Source organism: Polypterus senegalus, chromosome 6 (assembly GCF_016835505.1).
Source record: "Polypterus senegalus isolate Bchr_013 chromosome 6, ASM1683550v1, whole genome shotgun sequence".
Lineage (NCBI taxonomy): Eukaryota > Metazoa > Chordata > Cladistia > Polypteriformes > Polypteridae > Polypterus > Polypterus senegalus.
In genome coordinates this window covers 126,362,776-126,386,158 of record NC_053159.1, presented here as the reverse complement: position 1 = coordinate 126,386,158, position 23,383 = coordinate 126,362,776, and the positions used below count along the sequence as shown (strand labels likewise).

At 39.0% G+C, this 23,383-nt stretch overlaps 1 protein-coding gene across 1 annotated transcript in view; it reads right to left on the bottom strand.

Annotated features, from left to right (window-relative positions):
* Nucleotides 1-446: 446 nt before the first annotated feature.
* LOC120530587 (carbonic anhydrase 4-like) overlaps nucleotides 447-23,383 on the bottom strand; it is a 32,396-nt gene continuing 9,459 nt past the window's right edge. The window contains exons 2-8 of the mRNA XM_039755012.1: nucleotides 23,240-23,290; nucleotides 22,996-23,160; nucleotides 20,032-20,177; nucleotides 4,452-4,544; nucleotides 3,382-3,448; nucleotides 1,534-1,697; nucleotides 447-1,022 (exon numbers count right to left, since the gene is read on the bottom strand). Coding sequence (XP_039610946.1) covers nucleotides 843-1,022; nucleotides 1,534-1,697; nucleotides 3,382-3,448; nucleotides 4,452-4,544; nucleotides 20,032-20,177; nucleotides 22,996-23,160; nucleotides 23,240-23,290 — 866 coding nt within the window. The 3' untranslated portion in view covers nucleotides 447-842. The remainder of the gene's footprint in view (nucleotides 1,023-1,533; nucleotides 1,698-3,381; nucleotides 3,449-4,451; nucleotides 4,545-20,031; nucleotides 20,178-22,995; nucleotides 23,161-23,239; nucleotides 23,291-23,383) is intronic.

Genomic DNA, 23,383 nt, shown 5'->3' with positions numbered 1-23,383 from the left:
GGGGCTTGAAGCTTATTCTAGTAGTAAGAACCAACTGTGGTCAGGGCAGCAGTCCATTTCAGTGCCCACTCACACCGGACCAATTTAGAGTGACACCAGTTAACATCACTAGCACGTCTTTAGTTATGTGGAGTTAAAAATAGAGTGCCCAGAGAAAAATCCTCATGGACACAGGATAAAAATGCAGTCTCCCCATGAGCAATGAGTGGGCGTCAGATTCAAACCCATGACGGGATCTGCACAGCAGTTTTGCTACCCTGGTTAGAAACATAACACACAGTAATGGTAAATCTTATTGGGCCTAAATGTATAGTTAATAGGCCACATGGCTGCTCATCCTTTGGTCCATAATATTAATCTAATGTAAAAAAGAAAAGGCCATAATTATAAAAACAAGCTTTATTTTATTTATCACCTTTCTAAAGCACACATTCATTATAGTATTTTACATGTATACATTCTTTAGAAATTAGAAACATCTAGTTAAATTACTTGGTTAGAGTTATACAACAAGGAATTGAATCAGCAACTGTGTGCCTAAAGCCGTAGCCGCTGGGCCACGCTCACTAATGCAGACGAGTCTACACCACAACTCTCAGCCCGATTCTTTTCTTGTGAGCCAGACAATCCATACTAGGCCAAAGCATACAAACAAAATGTCAGGAGGCTCCACTGCTCACACAGATACATACTGTAATACTACTTGTACAAGTAAGGATAGATTCACTTGCATCTTGAGACTAGCTGTATTCAGACGGCTGATTTAACAAAGTCCCACTTTGGTCAGGCCTTCTTTGTTTTGCAGCTTTCTTTGGTTTACTTCTCCTTGTATGTTCTCCCAGTTAGTAAGGACAGGTCAAGAATCCAAGAGCAACAGTGACACTCAGTGTTGTAAAATCCGTGAACAAAGTGCAACTGTTTGATCGGTGCACTGTTCGCCCATACAACTTCTGGACAGGCCGGAAGTTCCCTTGCATCAGTTTTCCTGACTGAGACAACAGGTTCCCAGTGAATGCCGTAAGCTGCCCAAAAACAAAGGGTTAACGTGAATTATTTTGATGCATATGTGTATGTTAATAAAAGAGCAGTGGATATGTGCCATGTTTGTGATGGATATTCCCAGTAGCCTGTGAGATAGGACAAGAACCTCCCAGTCCACCTTAGGCCATACTAACAAACCCTCTCTTGCTCATACTGGGCCATGTCAGAGCCACCAATCAACCTACTTTATACATTTTTGTGATCGTCAATGGAGGGACAGGAAACTTAACACAGTCAGCAACCAGATTGGGATTTGAACCCTGTCTACTGGAGCTGTGAGGGAGACCACTGGGTGACCCAGATAGATAAACCCTGCTGAACAACAGACCTTCTAACTGCATTTTAATTAGTGAAAATGTCTGCAAACAGGATCAGACTATAAATGTCATTCTTATCATCCCAGCACAACTTTAGCAACACGGTTCTTTATTTTACATTTAAAAAGAAAAGCATATGAGAATTTAAGATTTACAGTTGAAGTGACATCCATACTTGTGTGCTGCTGAGACCAATTGGTTTGGTGAAGACAGTCCAGGTGACAGCCTCACTGCAGTCCGGGGTGGTCAAAGACCCACTGTAGCGGTAGTATGAGAGCATCTCATCCGAGTTCAAAAGGAGGTGACTCAGTTGTACATTTCTAACTGTAGTATTTTGGCCTGAAATAAATAACACAAAGAAGAACCACTTAAAGAATAAAACATTCACTGCAGCTGTGGAAAAACTTGGTCACTTTTAGTGCCTAATGGCAGTAAGACTGGAAAAAAAAGGAAATTCAAGTACTGTATATGCTCACGTGTAAGTCGGGTCTTGAAAACCGAAAAAAATCGATCATAATATCAGACCCCAACTTATACGACAGTTCAAAAATACGAGACTTCATTTTTTTTTTTTTTTACATTTTGCGTCCTCCTTTTTTATGTCAGTTTCTCAGACGCATCAAATTTTGTTGCAGCAGCGCAGTTACCATTTTCATTCGCCACTTCAATGACTTTTAATTTAAAACCACCTTCGTATTTTCTTCTGATTGAACTCTCCATCGTAGATAAGTGATGCTCTTATGGTAAAGGTGTATGAGGGCGTGAGACACAAAAAACACAACACGGTGCCAATGTCGCTTTGGAATAGTTTGGGTATTACCGTGTGGTCACGTAGGCACAATACATAGAAACAAAAAGGCCGCGTGCTCCGTGGTTACTCTCTCAGGTGGGCGTTAGCATATCATAATCTTTTGGACCAATAGTGTGAGTTTTCCGCATTCGACTTACATGACGACATTATAAAATACCGGAAATTATACAGTAAAATCAAGTCCCGACTTATCCGTGGGAGAACGTAAACGCGAGTATATATGGTATGTTGCTTGTTGCATTATTGAGGTATTGCGATAACTACTGTATCATTTTTTGTAAAAAAAATCGGGCATGGTCTCCCTTAGACTTTCTTTTATACTCAGCTATGGGGATGGATATTTGAGGAGCCACCCATAACCCCAAACTGTAATATATTTAACAAGTTATGACAATTGAAATTTGCCATTTAGGAATTGAACTCACATGAAGCACTAACATGTAACCAACTGTAAAACCAACCTGATTTAGTGGCAAATCTGGTCCGCCTAAAAGCACAGTGTCCAGAATTTATAGTGTTGTCTGACCATCAGATTAAAAGATGAAAACATTAAATCAGTTATCACCATCATTTATAAACTTGAGGTCCTTCTTTTTATATCTAAGATTAAAAATCGGGAGTGTTCTCCCCTAGACTTTCTCGTACACTCACATATGGGGATGGATATTTGAGGAGTAAATGATTGTATTTTTATATTATGTACATTAAAGAGCCATCAACAACAAATCAAATCACATTAATAACATGTTGAACAATTATTATAAAAGTAAAGCTGAATAAATTGGACTCTACACCTGCATGAATAAAAGGTAAAGCACCACTTACGGTTCATGGAAATAGCCGTAAAGTTGATAGAAATCTATGTTTTGACCTAATACTTATATGCAAAATTTGGTTGACCTAAGTGAAAGCATACTCAAGTTATCATGTTTACATACACTCACATACAGACAGACACACAGACATAATTCCAAAAATGTTATTTTCGGACTAAACATCAAGATTAATCAAAATCTTGACATTGAATCTTTGGCCGATTATTATACTGTCCCTATACTTCATATATGAGAAAGTAAAAAAGCAAGGTCTCCCCTTTAGTTATGTGACTGAGAAATACATTCGATCCTGTGATTTGAAATTGTCTTCATCCAAGACTCTTATTCCACCCCCTTTGACCTTCTTCATATTCAGCAGTGATTGCTCTCTACTCACCATAGTTCTGGATGATGGCCAACGCTTTGACAAGGTCTTTATAGTTGGCATTCTCAATTTGTGATTCCTGAAATGAAAAGAAATGAAAGCTGACAGAGGAGTCCCTTATATCGTCTGTTGAGTTTATGTCCTCTTACTCACTGGCCTCTTATCTATGAAGGTTGACTGAAAAGCCGTAAAGCATGGTATGGTGTCTTTGTGGTGGTGAGAAGTCATGGCCAAGGCCTTGTGACTGTGCATCGCTGGTAGGACTAATTTCAATTTAGTCCTTGGGACATCTTTAGTTGATAGCATCAATGGTCTCCACTCTTGTTTAATTTCTTTGGTACATATAGTTCTTGCAGAAAATGGTTTAACCCCTATATTGCAATGGTGGCCGTAAGTAATGTTTCTTCCACTGTGTAACAAAGGTGTACGATTGAATTTTGGAATACATTTCAGAAAAAGCAATACTTATGTAACATAGAAGTAAGACAATAAGCAGGGCAGTGGTATTCATCTGGTGTAAGCATTTCAAAAGTACAGTAGAAAAGAAGCAGTTTAAACTGCAGGAACTCTAAGATTTGTCCAGAGTGAAAGTAAGCACTCTGGAAAAAAAGGTCCCTAACCCTGAGAAAGCATCAGAGGCAGAATAATAGGTTTAGTCTCAAAACGTTTCAGTTAGTTCTCCTATCATCTAATGACTGATATGATAGAAAGTGCCCCAAGGGCCCAAAAACCGGGAGAAGTCCTAGCTGCCCAACGTTAGCCTCCACTTGGCACTGAAGTGCTTTTTGTGAAGAGGGGTGAGTGGAAGGTCAGTTTTGTTGACTTTTTGAACTGTATTATTGACTTTAAAGGTTTCATTGCAGTACATAAATTAAAGATCAGCAATAAAGACTTGTGTAAGTCACTTTGATATTAAAAGCGTCTGCTAAGCAAATAAATGTAAATCTATAGACACAATTACATCTTATTTGGCCCTGATCATTTAGTGCAGGTACGGCTCAGGTAGAATGGATGTCTATGGGATATCACAAGGTCAGTTCCACAGGATTTTTGTACCTACCTTGCACCAACATTTCTGTTACCTCATATAAAAATCCAAGCACAGCAAGGCCAGCCGAATCATTTTTTGCTTCATCTATGCTTTTGTATTTTTCCTTCATGTGGACAATATGGAGCTATGGAGGCAAGAAAAATGAAGATTTGCCATCAGGGTATGTTTCTTGCTTCTCTAAAAACCTAACTTTCTTTTCCCGCCCTTGGTGCTGATTGAAGCAGGCCGAGTAAGATCATTTTGCAAGAACAGACTGTGGGGGTATCTGGTTTCACTGCATCAGGAGAAATGTTACTTTATAGCACACTTTGTTGGTCAAACGTTAAACCCTGATCTCTGTAAACAGAAGGTTTTGGCCAGGTAAACACGTCATGCTTTGCTACTTTTTAATGCTGCCAACTTAAAATAAAAACAAATAGCTCAATGTGTTTAATTTTTAATCCTTGCAACTATGTTGAATTGAGTCAGCACATACTCATGAGCAGAGGCAGCGCAGGGGCAAAGTACAATTTAAAAAACCAGGATGGACTTACAAAAATGGGATCATTTACAAATGAGAGGAGCCCATTCACTCCAAGCTAATCTTCTGGTTAGATAATAGATAAACCAGTTGACTGGGATCTCATCCATTAAACTTTGCATGGATTTGAGTGTGACACTAGGCATGTGTCAAGAAATAGGAAAATGCATATTGAAGTGTAACATCTGCCATTTGCACATTTCTACACAATTAACCTTTATAGCTCACACTTGCCTTGTAAATGTTTGTATGGGAACTCTGCCTGGTTGCCACCCTGAAACAATCATATATGGGCTATGCTAATCAACCTCATACATATGCAATCACAATGCTGTGGGACTTCATTGGCTGGTAGAGCAGCCGTCCACCTGATGCATCGAGGCAGCACCACCATATGCTGTGCTCCACAACTGAGAGTTCAAGATCATGGGTGGCATTCTAACACTCCTCTGTGTTCTGGGGGTCAGGGAAAGATTTAAGGTGCCAACGTCTGAGTGGGTAGCTGCTATCACCTGGCACATGTATTGGCATGATTGCAGTTACCATGAATAGTGCAGGCCATATAAAATACTGAGGGCTCAGCCAGTTACCTTACCAACAAGCCAACCATCACATACAAAACTGTCTTCCAAAGCTACTTTGCCTCAAATGAAATGAATGAAGGGTTGACCTACTCCAATAAGTTGAGACATTTGTCAATCTCAGCTTGGCATTCCAGATGTCTTCTGCATTAGTGGAATGTCACTGCTTACAGTTCACAAAAACAACTTAATTATTACTTGGTTCCTTTATTGCAATGTGAGGGTAGTCAATTGTGGTGAATGTGCAAATTGCATTTTTGTGTTGGCCTGTACACCCATGTCATTTGAAAACTGTGCCTTGTGGTGGGTTAATGGCTTCCAGCACAGCAGGCATGATGGAGCTGAAACTTAGTGGAGATATTCCTGACCTGTTGGCCAGTTCATTGAGAAATCCCTCTTAAAAGGGACCTAAAATAGCATCTGAACATCATATTCATAACCTTGAGGTGGAGTGGTGGCTCTGAGGCTAAGGATTTGCACTGGTGTTCGAATCCCCGTCACTGCCAAAAGAGATCCTACTCTGCTGGCTCCTTGAGCAAGGCCCTTCACCTTCAATTGCTCCAGGGGCGCTGTACAATGGCTGACCCTGTGCTCTGACCCCAAGGGGTATGCGAAAAACCAAGTAACTTCCTTCGGTATTAATAAAATAAAAAATATTCAACACATTATAATAACAGCTCGTTGACATACAGTTTATGAGAACACGATCAGCTTTTTACCCACACATTTCAGTTCTCAAGAGTGCAAGAACTGCCCCTCCATTTTCTGCAAATATTTTTCCATTTCTAAGGTTACTTTGGGTACAAGGAAGGACTGAGCCATAAACATGAAACCCGTTCATTGCAGGCTAGTCTGGGCCAATTTGTACTTGCAAAAGTGGAGTTCCTTAAGAAAATTAAATTAAGAAATGTAAATAATTTAAAATTTAAATAATTTCCCTCGGGGTTAATATAGTTTTCTGATTCTGAAAATTCAGTAGATTTTTGTATAGTTCCCTTCACTGTGTACAGGCGCTGAGTGTTCACCAATAATAAAAACATTTAAACCATACATCACTTTCATCTGTGAACACATAGACAGTGAAACCAAGCAAATGTCAATCTGATCAGAATGAAATTATGATGTAATGTAATTCCGGTAACAACATAATTGAGGTGTTTCAGTTGGCAACACATAGGAAGAAAGGCCTGAAGCAGACAAAGGGAAAACATGCAAATTTCACCCAGATCAGTTCCTGGAATTGTGTGCCATCAGTACTAACCACTTCTCTGCCATGCTATGCCACATTTCAAAATGCTGTATATAAAATAATAGTTTTATTACAGCTGGGATAGGCTGCTGATCCAGTGATCAATTAATCAGGCGGGATGATGGAGAGCTGAATGTGTAACAGTTATGATTTTTTTTTCAGTTGTACACTGCATTGGATGTGAAATTTTTCTTTCGTTTTTATTTCATATAAACCTAACTTAAATAAGGTGGAGTGGTGGCTCAGAGGCTTGGGATCTATGCTGGCAATCGGAAGGTTTCTGGTTCAAATCCTGCAAGTGCCAGAAGTGATTCCACTCCTTGAGTGAGGCCCTGAACCTTCAATTGTTCCATCCTGGGTATGACGTTAACCTGCACCCAGCCCTGCCAGCAGGTCCTCCAACTTACTGGGAAAACTTGGGAGTTGGCGGCAGGATTGGCACTCCAGCCACCGTAAAAAACCTCACACTGTTCCACTCCATTCAAACTAGTGCGGCGCTGAGGTGTCACCCATTGTACGGCTGCCCTCAAGCCCTAATTTGGGATCCTGAGGTGGTTCATCATGTGGTGGGTGCAGCAACACGTGGTATCAGTACATGCTCCCCACCTCTTTCTGTAAATACATGATCCTGGTAAATGCTTTAAAATGCCAGAAAACAGACAACAAAAAAAGCTTTTCCTAAATTGGATTTTTAATTCATTCTGAAAATACCTTTTTGCTTGCCAAATGCAAATTGTTTTGTCTTCATAAATTCCAGAATGGTGAGTGGATGAAGAAACAGATTGTATTTTTTACTGGAGTCCCGGCCCAATCAAAACTATCAAACGACTGCAAAACCAGCATTTTCAGTGGATAACAATTAAATCCAATGGCTTTGTGAGATCAGACACCGTAGGAGTTTAACAGTTAATCCCCGTTTTGCTTTATAAGCTCAACTCTTGTGATGCAGCCTCTTTTGAATTTATGGCTTTTAAAAGCTTGAACTAGACACACGGCTAAAGTTTGTCCATCATTAGGCGTCATGTTTAAGACAATTGCTTCACAGTTTCTTGCACCAAGGTTTTGATTCTGCCCCATTCACCATCTATTTGGTGCTTACATGTCTTCTTGAATTTTTAGTGGAGGAGTGACTGTGGTTGTGTGTGTCCGAGTTTGTCTTGAACCTCAGTAGCACCTACCCAGGGCTCTTTTTAACCAATGTAGGCCGCAACTCCCTATCCTACAGATCAAGCATACTGTAGTTAATGAATGGGTACAAGAAGAACTCAAGCAATATGACACCTTGTATCGGCTAACTGAACAGATTACAGTATGGAAACTTTCGAGGCAACTCAGGCCCCTTCTTCAGAAAGCCTTCTGAGACAAAGTAACTGAATGTTAGGTAGATATTTGGATCTGCTGCTCCTTACCTCAGGAACGCTCAAGACTGAGTCTCATCTCACCGAGACATTGGCAAGATTTAAGCTCCAAACTTGGGGTGAGGGTTAGGGTCAGAATGGACTTTCATTTGTAAACGGACGAAAGGCACCAAGCCATTTTTAGAACAAACGAGCGTGCACAAAAGAAGAATTGTTTTACAGTTTTATGAATGTGTGCACACACGCTAAGTGGGGGACTGGTGGGCTCTGTGACAGACTGGCGCCCATTGGCATAGGCTCTGACCCTGCATGACCCTGAACTGCATTACTCGAGACTAAGAATGTTATGTTTTGTTATAAATAAATATTTCACTGGCTAGTGACATCGCACACTTGAAACATCAGTAAAAAAAAAAATCTTTTTGAGAAGATGTGAGACATCGATATGCCCACACATACCAGCTAGCTTGCGAATGATTAAACTATTTGACGTGGCTTTCAACTGAAGTTGCACAAAGTGAGATAAGCCATACAGATACATTTAAACATTGCTTGTGGTGTCCACCATCGTCTGTTTAGACTGTTGATACAAAGCCCACAGTCCTATAATGTTTATGAGATAAGAGCAACTAACTAGCTCTACCTAATTTTCAATTATATTACTGGGCGGCCAACACACAAGCTATAAAAACCTGGACACTGACACAAATACATGAACACAAATCTGCTTGTCCTGTAATAGAAATGAACTCCTGCAGTACCTCTGTGTGTTCCTTGCTTTGTACCCCAATAAATACAAGTATCGTCAATATACTAACATCCCAGTTGTCTTTCATTCACCATGGGTGGGAGATGAATCGCATTTGATTTTGTTAAGTTTGACTTGATTGTATGGAATGTTACATGCTTTAAATAAATTCAATAAAAATTTTAAAAAGACCAACTAACTAACAGACAGTGAAAGTGTAAAAACAAATTACATAAAAACCAAAGGGCCAACAGCTTCAGTGCATGGCACCTTATCAGAGTGTCTGAGGTCTGTGGACTGAAAGGTCCTATTTGAACAACAAACATTTTCTTCTCAAACAACCAATAATTACGTACACTTTTTATAACCTACGACTAAGATTGTGAATGATGTGGACTGAAATAAAAATAGGCGGTAGAGAAGAAAAACAGGAGTGTTATAGAAATTTGCAGTTAAAGGTGGGAAAATTAAAAATAATCACAAAATATGCTATAGAAAGGCAAACAGTATATTTAAATGAATTTATAGAATACGAATTCAAAAAGACTGCAATTCAAAAAAACTACATTTGTTTTAGGTAACTTTTAAAAACTTTGTGTTCTTGTGCTAACTAAGAACTTTGTCTTTAATTTACAGTATCTTTTTATTTGGTGTTTCTGATATTAGCTTTGGGCGGCACGGTGGCGCAGTGGGTAGCGCTGCTGCCGCTCAGTTAGGAGGTTTGCTTCCTGGGTCCTCCCTGCATGGGGTTTGTATGTTCTCCCCGTGTCTGCGTGGGTTTCCTCCCACAGTCCAAAGACATGCAGGTTAGGTGCATTGGCGATCCTAAATTGTCCCTAGTATGTGCTTGGTGTGTGGGTGTGTGCCCTGCGGTGGGCTGGCACCCTGCCCGGGGTTTGTTTCCTGCCTTGCGCCCGGTGTTGGCTGGGATTGGCTCCAGCAGACCACCGTGACCCTGTATTTAGGATATAGCGGGTTGGATAATGGATGGATGGATATAATGTAGCTTAACACAGATAATGGAAGATTCAGTTTAATCCCGTTGTGAGGGACGGCCCGCATTATTACCCAGTTGTGATGCCCTCGGGATAGAAGGACAGGGATGAGGGCACAGCTTACACAGGGCTTTGTATGGCAGAGAGCCCAGGCTCAGATTCATGCATGGGTGTCCACAAGGCATGATGGATATTGTAGTCCTGGGGGGCAGCCTTATTAGGTCCTCTGGGTGCCACCAGGGGGAGATTGCAGGATTTGGGAGTCCTTAATCCAGAGGGCTCCAGCCTCACCCAGAAGTTCTTCAGAGCTGCAGCGTCACATCACTGGAAGCACTCCCAGGGAGCTGCCTGCCTCACATGGATGAGTCAGAGTTGGGTGGAAGGTGAATGAAGATTGTAAAGAGGAGTGGAGGAGGTAGAGGAAGAGATACCGAGAGATAGAAAGCAAGACAAACATTGGCTTTATTGTGCTTATTGCCTATACTTATGGCTGTGGTGGTGGTGGGAAACGCTTGATTCAAATAGTTTCCCGCAGTGAAAGACTCTGTGCCTTTTAACTTGTGTCCGTTTCTGTTTGTGTTGGTTGTTTGGGGAACTGGAGTGTCCCCTGTTGTCTACACTGTATAAGTTAAAGATAATGGAATCTTCATAATGTTAGCGCCGTGCAACAATAGAATTGGCCTTGAATTGAAGTTAGACAGCCATTAGGCAGACACTGTAGGTATTAAGAACATTTAGTTTGAATTATTTGGAAATACTTAACAAATGCAGATACAATGAGGTTACAGTTTAATCATTTTTTTTCTTTTCTATTTATATGGAATTATGTTAATTGAAGCTTCTTTTAGGGAATTTTGGGTCAAGGGATCTGTTTTATCAGTGTCTCATATAGTTCGAAATTAGTAATTCTATTTTGAACTGTTTCTGCCGCCATCTTTTTTTACTAGGGACATTGCCATTTCGTGTACGCTTTGTTCTGGACACCATCACGGTTGATGGTGATGGAGTTACTGAGCTCAAGAACCTTTGCCTCATTTACATATCCAAATTTGCAGATAAATCCTGCCTGTACATGCATTTTTGCTTTTCCAAAAACCTTTTTGAACTCCCATTTACGATCCGAGCATTGATATTTTTGACGCTGATTTTTGCTTAATGTTTTTTTGTTGTTGTCTGAGCTCCCCATCTCCTACTTTCTGACCCATTGATATGCCGTGACCCTCCTTAAAACTTCCTCTAATTCCTCTAAAGCAGAATAGCTTTCATTTAATATGTAATTTTAAAATGAGGGATCAGTAACACTAGCTCCTGTTCTGCTTATTATTAATGGACAAGTTAATGTACACTTTACAGTGCATATTAGTTCAAATAGTTTAATATTTTACAGTATATCACAAAAAAAGGTTTAAAAAAACAAGAGGACAAAATATTTACTGCTAAATGTCAGTACAGCATATCAGGAGATTGGTCCTTTTTATTTTAATGGAAAATATTACATTCTGTTAGGTAACACTTGAGGTTAGCGCCGGGACACTTCTAATGCATTTTCCAGATCATTTGAATTGCATATTACCCAAACCTGTTAACCGAGGAGGACCCATTGCTTTTAGTTCACACCATCCTAGCACTGCTGGAGAAAATAAAATAAAAAAGTCTGCTATACCAGAGTACTGTTTCTAGATTACAAGTCAGGATTTACTGTGCCCTGTGGTGGGCTGGCGCCCTGCCTGGGGTTTGTTTCCTGCCTTGCACCCTGCATTGGCTGGAATTGGCTTCAGCAGACCCCTGTGACACTGTAGTTAGGATATAGCAGGTTGGATAATGGATGGATGGATGGATTTACTGTAACATTTTTGCCATCAGTGCTGATCACCAAGCTATTAGACATGGCACTGAATGCCAATCTTTTCAACTGGATTTTAAGTTTAGCTTTTATTTATTTGTATAGCACATTTAAAACAACCAGATGTTGACCAAAGTGCTTTAAATAGAATAAAAGGTAACATTAACAAAATGTTAAGAAAATAAAATAAAATCCAGATAAGGAATTATTAACAAGAAAAACAAAAGGAAACATTATACATACATGAGCACACATGTACCACTTTTTTACCCTTTTACACTTCCTAACTGGCACACCTTTGCATGTACAGATAATAATTCTTTACATTTATATAGCACTTTTCTCCCTACTCAAAGCGCTCCAGTGAGTGAGGAGCCACTTAAACCACCACATGCTTTCCTTCTTGGCAATCCTCAAGACAAGCACCTTACTCCTGTTCAGCTACGATTCAAAGTCACTTAAATTACCTTTCTTCGCCATTCTGATGCTCGGTTTGAATTTCAGCAGGTCATCTTGACAATGTCTACATACTTAAATACATTGAGTTGTTGCCATGTGATTGGCTGATTAGATATTTGCATTAACAAGCTGTTGAACAGGTGTACCTAATAAAGTGGCCGGTGAGTATGTATATACACTGCATATACTGTGTGATGTTGTATTCATTGTGTTGTTGGTGTAGCATTACTGTCACTTGTTTGTGGAAGGCATGCAAATACTTTTACTGTGCTGTGTATACATGGCAATAAACGAGAACCTGAAGGTGAGAAGTTCATAAAACTGGTGGCACGTTAGTGGAATCACTATGTATATTAAAATGAAGTACCATTAGTACAAAACACAAAGAACAGATAAGTGCTCATAGTTCAGATAGAGAGAGATGTTGGGAGCATACATTGAATTTACAGGGCATTGCCGTACCCCCACAACAAACCCCCTGGATTGTGACCCAAGTGCAGCGAGTGACACCACAGCACCACTCTGGAACAGTGTGAGATTTTTATGGTGGCTGGAGTTTTCCCTGTAAGTTGGAGGACCTGCTTGCAGGGCTGGATGCAGATTAACGTCACCCCCAGGTCAGAGCAAATGCAGGTCCCAACAGCATGGAGTCCCTTCTGGCATTTACAGAATTCAAACTGGCAACCTTCCGATCCCTAGATTTAGACCCACCACTCCACCCCCATAGTTCAAATAACCCATAAAAAATTACTCATAATATTTTAGTTATTAAGCCAACCCCCTAATGCAGGTCTATTCAAATGGCGGCCCACGGGCCACAGAACCAACTGCTGAGTGGCCCAGTCTGTGGTCCCACCAGAGCTCCAGACTGCAACTAAAATTGATCGCAAATGCAACCAAAAATAGGCTTTGGTGATTATCATTTCTATTTAGTTCATCATTTGGGAACGAAATCATTGAAACTTTAAACAAATTATATTGTAACAGATTCAAAGAGTATTTTTTGTTAACATATTTGTCAGTATGGGCTTTTCCTTGCATATCCCTGAGCCACATAAAGGCTAGTTTATATCCTGCGCTGGGAGTGAGGGAGTTGTGGCAAAAATAATGTCTTGGACACGCATGCAGGAAACTATTTCTAAGTACATGGTGCTGCTGATGGATGGCCATGTATTCCAAATGGTGAATTTCAATGAGAGGCTGGTTATGCTTGTGCCAGAATAACGAACGAAGGGCTGAATATAACACAACTAGTCATCAAAACAAAAAGTAGGCATGCAAAACATTTGAAATTCCTCTGCCTATTATATAGGTCCCTTGTTATGAAGATATCTGTGCCCCGTGGAATTCCGTAGTCCCTTTCTGATTTCATGCAGTCACACTAAGGTGCGATTGTCACTGATCTCCTTGTGTTCGCACATCTTTGCATGCTGATTCTCTTTTGATTTAAAGCATACTCCATGCAAAATGCAAGCCTGTCCATCAGTAAACATGTGTGAGCAGTCACCTGCCTAATGTTTTGTCACACACAGCAATGTGATGAAGTCTGCGTTTTAAGGTTGCAAGTGCATTACAGTCATTTTACTATATCAAAAATGCCACTTTGTTAGTTGTTACTTCAGTTGTTTTGGTGTATGCACTATATGTTCTGTTACCAATAAATTCTTCAACGGGAGCTTATCAACAAAGAAACAAGAAAAATAAGATTAAGTAAAATAAATAATAGTAATAATTATAATTAATAATTCATTACTTGATACCAAGAACTCTGTAAAAAGACATTTTAAAAACAAATCATTAAAATAAATGTACCAATCTACTTTCACATCATACCTGATGCCTTGCTCTTAAATATTTCATAGATCTCATATTTCAAAAGAGAAACAAATGTTATTGCTGTTACTGTGCACATTTTGATTTTATGCACTTTTGTGATTTGCCTGGGTCAGATGTGAGTAAAATGTTTTTTTTTTATTTCAGAAGTGAGGAAAAGAGTATTGCTACTACCTCAGTTACTGTTCAGTTACAGCTTTTTTTTTTTTATACATTTTTGATGTGTCAGATGTGACCAAATGTAAAAGAGAAATAAGGAATAAACATTACTTGTTTTTAAATACATTCATTTGTGTTAATTTAAAATTTGTCATTACCTGCTGCTTACTGGCTGCTGAAAATGTCTGGCCCAGCTAAATTTATTGGTTTGAAAATCTGGCCCAATTGAAATTGCAATCGAATAGCCCTGCCCTAATGCTTTCCATGAGAAAACAAAATTCTCAATAATTTAAAATGTATGCTTAATAGTTTTTACAAAATGGATACTCATTTTACTGAAACTTCAATTTTGTCTTCTAAAGGTCTTCTGCTGATTAAAATTGGTTAAGAATTTTAAACTTGAAATGTATACATTTGATTAGAATAGGAATAACTAATCAATTTGTTCTGATCTCTCCCAAAGAAGCTACATTGGCACAGTAAATACACTTGGCGGGGAGAGTATAGTATACTGTAGGTGTGGGACCACTGTAGGTAGATCAGATCCAAATAACAATACATGTTCTGTTTTAATCATTCACTTATTTAACTTTCTTTTGCTTCTTAAATCAAAAAATGTAATTTATGGTTGGAATGAAAAAATCCTTCTGGTAACTGTGGCTTGTACAGAAAATTAATTCAAACTCTTTTTTCTGGACATTAGGACATTTCAATCTGCAAATGTGCTGAGCTATATGAAAACAAAATATTAAATTGCAGGCCAGAGTGACATTTCTCGCTTGTCTTTTAGCATGTGAGACTTCAGCTGCAGCACCAGACCTGGGGCTTCATGCATAACGCCGTGCGTAGAATTCGCACTATAACATGACGTAAGCACAAAAGGTGAAATGTGCTTACGCACAGAAAAATCCAGAGGCATAAATCTGTGCGTTCGCCCACTTCCGCGTTCTTCTGTTCCATAAATCCCGATCAGCATGAAAAGTAACGCACATGCACGCGCCTCCTGTTCCACCCCGTCTCCTACCAGAATCAGGCCTCTTTGAATATGCAAATCAATATAAATAGCCCTTAAGCTCAGCGTTCTGTGAAAAGGCAACGGCAAAAGCACAGGGGGAAATAGAAGAATTTCAACGAATACCAAGTGGAGGCAAAAGAAAAACATACTATTTCTTGGTTTAAACAGTGATATAAACAACAAAAGGAAGTTGATCGTGTGACATTGTGTGTCGGAGAAACTTGAAAGCTCAAGTTCACAAAGTCACACAGTGCCCGACATAAAAAAGAAGTTGTCACATATCAAATTCGCCGTGAAAAGGGAAGACATAGCCCACCATCTGAGTGTCATATGAAAGCTTATTAGGGTACAGAGAAAAAAAAAGGCACACAGTAGGAAAAAAGCACGAAATGTCAACTTTAATCTCGAAATTACCACTTGAATCACATAGTTTATTTTGTCATTAAAGTAGAACATCATAAACTTCATCTTAAAATAATTTAATTTACTAGTTTCTCAAATCCCATTGTAACTAAAGTAGCACGTTAAATGCTTTGTTTTGTATTTGATCTTTCTGTTTGTGAATCACTACGTGCTTCCGCTTTCTCTTTCTCCGACTGGACACAGAATCCATTACATTTGTGATATTACAGCTCTCTGAATAATTAAAATACTGAGATGTATACGTGATATCTTTTTCATGATGATAGGAGTTAAAGCATGTCATTAATCAGGGGAACACGGTGTGTGATTGTGTGCGACCTTCGATAATTTAGTGTAGCTGTCCTGTCTCTTTCAAACGTACTAATCTCCAATTCCTGTCCTTACTTTTCTTTCTCCAAATACCCAATCGCCACACAATCAGCTCTGTAATAGACGTTAAGCCATCTGTAAACTTACAACGACGATTCTTCAAAACTTTTAAGAAACATTGCAATATCTTTGTAGTACATGTTTAATTATTCTATCCATCTATCCTTCCAGTGTGGCGTCAGCCCCACAAAGAATACAGCACAAGGTAGGATCAATCCGTGAAAAAGCTAGCACTGCAGCACTGTGTCCTCACATGTTTAATTATTAACAATACAGATTATTTAAATGAAGTTAAAGTTTTATCTGTATAATATAATCAACATATTTTTCTGCATTTCATCTTAAAAATGATATCGTCATCATATGTAAATACGTGCTCTCAAGTTTACAGTGAGGTGATTGTACTTATAAGTGCAAACAGTTCTACAAGGAGCACTTGATAGACTGATTGATTGTTTATAGTTCTTGGGATTAAACTGTTTCTGAACCGTGAGGTCCGTACAGGAAAGTCTCTGAAGTGTTTTGCCGTGGCTGAGGCAGCATGTGCCTGATGCTGTATATCGATAATTATCTTTCCGATCAGCTGCTGCTGTGATTCACACTCAGATACAGTGATATAAATACTCCGAGTGGTGCAGTGAGAGTAATATGGAAAAAGATGATCCGCTGTGGTAACCCCTAACGGGAGCAGCTAAAAGAAGAAAAAAAGGTGCAGTGAGAGTAACAACGCTAAAGCAATTATGGTATTTAGAATACTATGGCTATTCCTTGGACCATTATATTGTTACAAGTTAATTATAATCAGATGCATTACACTAATAAACAATATGTGGTTGGTTTCAGTGTATTTATAAAGCTGTGTCAGGAAAATAAAGAGTAACCACACAGGAACAGTAGCACTGCTTTGAGCGGAAAACTTGCGTATGACAGGGTATGAGGTACCATGGAAAAGTGCATGGCGTACGCCAAGTGTAGGTTTTATACATCGCGGTTTGAACGTGGAAATGTTCTTACGCAGCATTTCTGTGCATATGCACCGTTTATGCATGAGGCCCCTGAGCTGCAAAATTTGACTGCAACCCGCACTCAGTTTAGTTAGTAAACCAAACGCTGAGTTTATTAATGGAGCGGAGTTGGTGCCCCTCTGGTACGTGGAATTTAGGTTTCTCAGTTTGACGGGGAAGTATCATACAATCAAATGACACTCCTACAAAGCATGTTTCAGATACTTTGGCATCAGTGAACAGCAAGAAGAGTAACCACAACTCGCTATTGTTAATCTTGTTGGACAAAGTCATGTACCCATCATCAGTGAATGGTTAGGCTTACAGTATAAGTACACAAGAAAGCAACAGCAAAATGTCCACCCCATCATGTATAATCCTCTCAGGTCATTTTTAAAGCTCTCGGGTCTCTCTGCATAAGCTTACCCAGAGCTCAGCTTCCTCACCTCATAACAGACTCTGTATCATGGAGTGCAGACCAGAACAAGTGGCTTGAGTGACCCTAATTCCTCTGGTACAGAAACCTAGTGCCTGACCTCGGAGCAGAATGTGGGCTTTAATGTGTTGCCACACAGATGCGCTTGGATGACAGTCAAAGGGCTCAAATTGGGGTATTAGCAAGTCAGATTTAGGGTTGGCAGTGAGTACTGATGCCTCTTATTCTCTTCCCACAGACCCTCCAAGGAGAAAACCACCTGAACACATCACTTCCTCCTCTGATCCTGACATCACTTCTGGCACCTACTGATGACGTCACTCCACTTCCTGTCCTGCAAATGCACCCTTCCTGCCCTCCCGCTATAAATTTGGTTAATAAGCCCAGTCCTTCAGTCAATATACATACATGGTATATGACTCAGTCCTAAGAGATTACTCAGGTTTTGCATTACAATATACAGCGCTGCTCCCCAACTCTTTTTGACTTGTTTTGTGTCTTTCTACAATGGCAAAGGGTACCCTTACTCCCACACAGTTAGTTTAATGTCACCGATTAACCTAATACATATGTATCTGGGATATGAGAGAATGACAACTGTCCCTGTTACAGGTTTACAGGAGCCCATTCCAGCAGAATTACCCAAAAAATCAAGAAAACCCCATGGAATGATACACATTCCTTACAGAGGACATACACGCTCATGTAGGGTCAATTTAGATTTACCAAATAACCTAACATGAACATCTGTGGTATGTGGAAAGGAAACTGGAGTAGCTGATGGAGAAAACTCACAAATAGAGACTGCAAACTGTTCACAGACAGAAACGTAATTATTATGGGATCCCTGGAGCTGTAAGACAGCAACACTAACAATGGTGACATCGTGACACTGCGGTGCACTTCCGCTCACTCTAACCCTGTAATGGTGCACAGGGGACTCAGGAACAGGTAAGGTGTTTGTGTTCCTAATGTCTGAGTTACACAGTAATAGGTTTGCACACATCATCATTCACTTCATTTTAATTCCTCTAGCACAAAATTTAATATGAATTAAAGGATTCTGAGCATCTATGTGAGGCCCCATGTAGCTTTAAAAAGGTTCCTGAAGACTTTCACAGAAATGCATATGTATAAAGATTCTTCAAATAAGATTTTTAATAATAAGAACAATAAGAACAATTTAACAATAAGAAAATGTAATTGAGAATTCAATTAGACAAAACATTATAATCTGAGCTTCTATGCACATTAAGTTCTATCTCAACCTTAAGAGATTATGCACTAAGACCGAGAGGAACTGAAATAATGAATTAAAAAGGGTATTAATCAGTGTACTGATTTAGTGGCAGATATAAAATACAAAACAGCTTTGGCGCTTCTAATCGATATTTATTTCCCAGCAGGGTTGGAGTCAATTCAGGAATGAACTCCACAATTCCAATTCAACTAAGGAAATGGAATTGGAATTAGAATTCAACAACTACAGGAAACTGACCTGGAATTGAATCAGAGTTTCAGGAAGTGGAATTTAATTCAGTGAAATTCTGGCAAATTCCATTTATTGCTGTGTCTGAGCATTTATTTGGGGTTACATGTAGGGACACACATGTGATCTTTATTTATGGTACTTTACAAATACCAAATAATGTATGCAAAACAGTTGATGAAATGTAAACGGATAAAACAGAACTGTACATCAACAGTTGATAACTGATGAGCGATACTGGCCATAATTATCTGAATATACTGTTAATGCCAATATGATTACCAGTTTAAAGTGATAAAACCTGAAGATGCCGTTTAGAGTTTAGTTGGATCCATGAAGAGTTAAACCGCAATGTTCAGTGCTTAGCTGAAGTTGTAGGAGATCGCTAAGACATCTGAAATTTCTGGAAAGGACCTTAATGAAGGATCATTTTGGTGAATCATTTCCCGGTTAATAAGGATTCTAAATCTATGTGTTAATATAACAATCCAAAGTTCACACACAAATCAGATCCTCAAAACAGTCCAAGGTCGTACACAAAAAGCAATCCAATGTCAATCAAAAGGTTTCCAATCAAACTCACAGGAAATCTCCAATCTCACACCTTCATCATGAGGCCTAATTGGCTTTCCTTCATACTCATCGGTCATGAGTCTTCATCTTGCATGGAATTCTGGGAAACATCATTTTAGTCTAATTTAAGAAAAGTTTGCAATAATATGCAGAGTTACACATGCAAATGAGACAAATTTAATATTTTTGTGATTTGTGAAATTAACAAGCATAATGTATACCACATGCATTGCTCTTATATTTCTTTTATATGTTGGTGATTTCTGTGATTCATATTTAATGTACTGTTGACTATTTAGCAAATCAAGTCAGATTATCTTATCTTATTTAAGGGAATTCAATTCTGTTTCCTGACATTCCAATTCAATTCCAATTCCATTTCCCTTCAGCTACATGTAATTCCAATTCCAAATCCAGGCAGTGAATTTACTATGCATTCTCAATGCAGTGCATGAATGGCCCCAACTGTTTCCTGGTGTCTTTTCCACTTATAACCTGGTTTATGGTTATGATTTTCCAGAAAAAAGCAAACCAATGTATAAAGAATCGGTACTAACCTCCATGGGGTACCGCTCACCATCCAGCAGATGTTCTGATCCGGACTCTTTTTCTGACCCCCAGTGCAGGTGGAGTTGTACAGCTTTGTAGGTGGCTGAGAAGTCCGAGCCTTTAATCTTCAGGGTAGAGGGCAAGTTGATTTGAACTAAAAGGATTGGAGGGTACATGTCAAGAGGCTGTGGGTGGTGAGGATGTCACCACTTCACCTGCAGTTGCAGAAACTGAAAAGACTCAACTACTTCAGAGTTTCTCATAGCTCACATGCATTGATTCAATTTTTAAATGATGAAGGTGCTGGAGACCAGGGTTGGCACATTAAATAGTGCCACCTGAGGCCAGGTACATTTTTACCTCTCGTACCTACCCCCTCAGCACCACCCCACCATTTATCCTTACTGGGCATGAGACAATAAACCTGATTGACATATAATATGTATTGTTATACAGTCTTTCCAATACAGTGCATTCTCTGAAGACTGGATACAAACAAAATTAAACAAATATATTATTTTAGGAAAAAAAAATGTGAAAGATTGAAAAATATCACATTTAAAACAAAAGAGGAATCATAAGAAGTATTGTAAATATACACACAATGCGACGTGCTTCTGGGTGCTGTCCTGTCAAACACAGGGGGCAAAAAATTATAGATAATAATAATCCAGCAACAACAACAATGACATCAATAATAATAAAAGAATACTCCTCAAACTGGTGAAGAATAGGAAACACAGAGGAAAATAAAGCAAAATGTTAAACACAACAGCAGGGCTGCAGAATTAATTTGAATGCATTGCTAAATATTGATTTAATTCACAGTATAAACTTGTGTTAAAACTCTGTCACAATTCATGACTTGATGATTATACACTTCACGTTTGCCTCTGGTGTTCTCCATAGCTGCAGTCTAGCTGAGAAAACTAAACTATGACTACTTCAATTTGGGTATTTGGAGCACACGGCTCTCTCTTAATGTTACATCACATCAGTGACCTAATAAATACCTAAAAAGCTGCTAGCCAGACTTCAGCCACACCATGCAAATGGCCCAAAAACACAAACAAGAACAAGTCATAATTGATGGGTTTTAACATAAGGGGCTGTGAATGAATACATGCATTGTGTTTGAAAGCCTGTTTATTACCACCCATGTTACTGTACTGAAGTCTGATGAACACAAGCCTTTCGTTAGAAATTTTAAATGCCATGTTTTGCACCTGCTGTGTCCGAGGAAGATCTATTACATGCAGTACTGTTACAGTGGATTTGATGGTTTCATACTGTAACGGGCCAGCCAAAAACACTGAGGAGCCACACAAGGATATTCAAAAGAAAGAAAGAAAGAAAGAAAGAAAGATACCATCAGGGTATCCTGGCTGTGCATGCCCAGGGGCCCATCACCCAATGAAATGATTGAGTGCCTGCAAATCAAAGTGAGCAATAGTGTCCCAATAAAACAATTGAGTATCCACAAGTGAAAATGACCAAGGGAGACCAAGAGGGTCATTGAAGCAATAGAGTCAAGTGCCAAAATGCTGTGTTAGTTTAAGTGACCCAGTGTCCGTGTGCTGCATTGTTAAAATTATGATCATCTCCCTGTTAAGAAGCAAAGTCAGCCAACCTGTTGTGAAAGAAAGAAAGAAAGAAAGAAAGAAAGAAAGAAAGAAAGAAAGAAAGAAAGAAAGAAAGAAAGAAAGAAAGCACAGGAGGAGAAGGCAAAGATAGCCAATGAGGCAACAATTTTCCTGCAGCCTTCTTGTTTTGGTAATGTCTTCTGTTGCCCTAATAACAGGAGCAGGACAGATCTCAATAAAAGCTTCAAGTGAAGAAAATTCCAGTATGTCATGTCCTTCATTCCAGCGTTTGTCATAATATTTCATTTAGAGGTGTAAAATTGAGAAAGGAATTGAAATTATCTGCTAATGATGGTAAACCTGATGTGAAAGCAATTCCAGAGTGTGGAGGCAGTTAGCAAAGTCGAACTCCTTAGTCCTATTGCTACAATTTATAAAATTTAATTTATGAATGGGGTGCTGCCTCCAAGTGTGAGTATTCTTCTGTGGAAAAAAAGCAAATATTTAATACATGTTTAATATGCCAAAGTCATGGCAAATGTTCATTATAAGTGGCAAATGTCAGGCAATACAAATAAGCATCTGAAATGGCAAACATCCGTCTTAAATAGCAAATATTTCACTTATGTAACAGAGGGTGAGGGACATCGGAAGTGTGTTTGTGACAAGCCATAACGAGAGATTTCATCTAGCATAAATCACCCATGAGTAATATTATCCATCAAATATCTCCAAAGTTTTAAGAAATATTTCTAAATTTATTTCAGAATTATGGTTTTGTGTTGTTGAATAAATTAAGGTAAAGTAACAACAAAAATCTATCCACCACAAACTACATGAAATTTAAAAAGCATCCTAATATGTTCAAATTAACCACATAAAAGGAATTTTTCCAGTGCTGCTCCTGATACTCACGTCCAATTCAAACCTACATTTAAGTTTCTTTGGCTCAAAGTGGGAGTGCGTAGCACTGTTTCTAATACTCGTTATTAAAATAGACATGCTAAACTCTACATGGTTTTCTACTTTACTGTCATTTTTGCAAGCGTCTTGAGCATGTTCTTCAGTAAGGCGTACTGCAAAAGTATGACATTAATTGACATTTTACACCGCACACGTCTCATATACATACACAAGAGCTTAATTTGGTATTCTAAATTGGGTTCTTGTGCTTGAAATGCACTGGCACATCATCCATGAGTGGCTCCCTTATTGCTGCTGGAGACAGAAAGAGTGGTCTTGGGAATGGATACACGTAACTAACTGAACCAAAAATGAACACACTACAACATTAAACATGAAGTACAAGTTTGTTTTTTATAAAATGATCATATTAATTTATTTAATCATTGATTGAATAAAAAGAGAACTTTTACAGTTATGACCCACCTGAATAGCCAGTGTTTTGCAGAAGAAGATCCAAAGTGTGATCATAACCTTCGAATATAAAAGGCTTTAGGCCGGGATTGTACACTGTTTTATGAGTAACTATATTCACCGGAGACTGCTTCTTTCCGTCACACACTGAATTCACCAGGCTCCATTTTCCAGGCCCTGTTTCAATGGAGACAATTCATTTTCAAAAAAGTAAAACCTGAAAACAGAGAGAACTAAGCAAAGATTGGGGACTCACCATAGCACGTATCATTGCAGCTATACTGCGACTGGTAACACCAATTTCCTGCTGGAGAAAGAACAAATGTTCGAATGATGCTAGTCTTCATCTGTTCCATTAGTGATTTAGTAATTATCACCTAACACCTGACTGCTGTTTTGA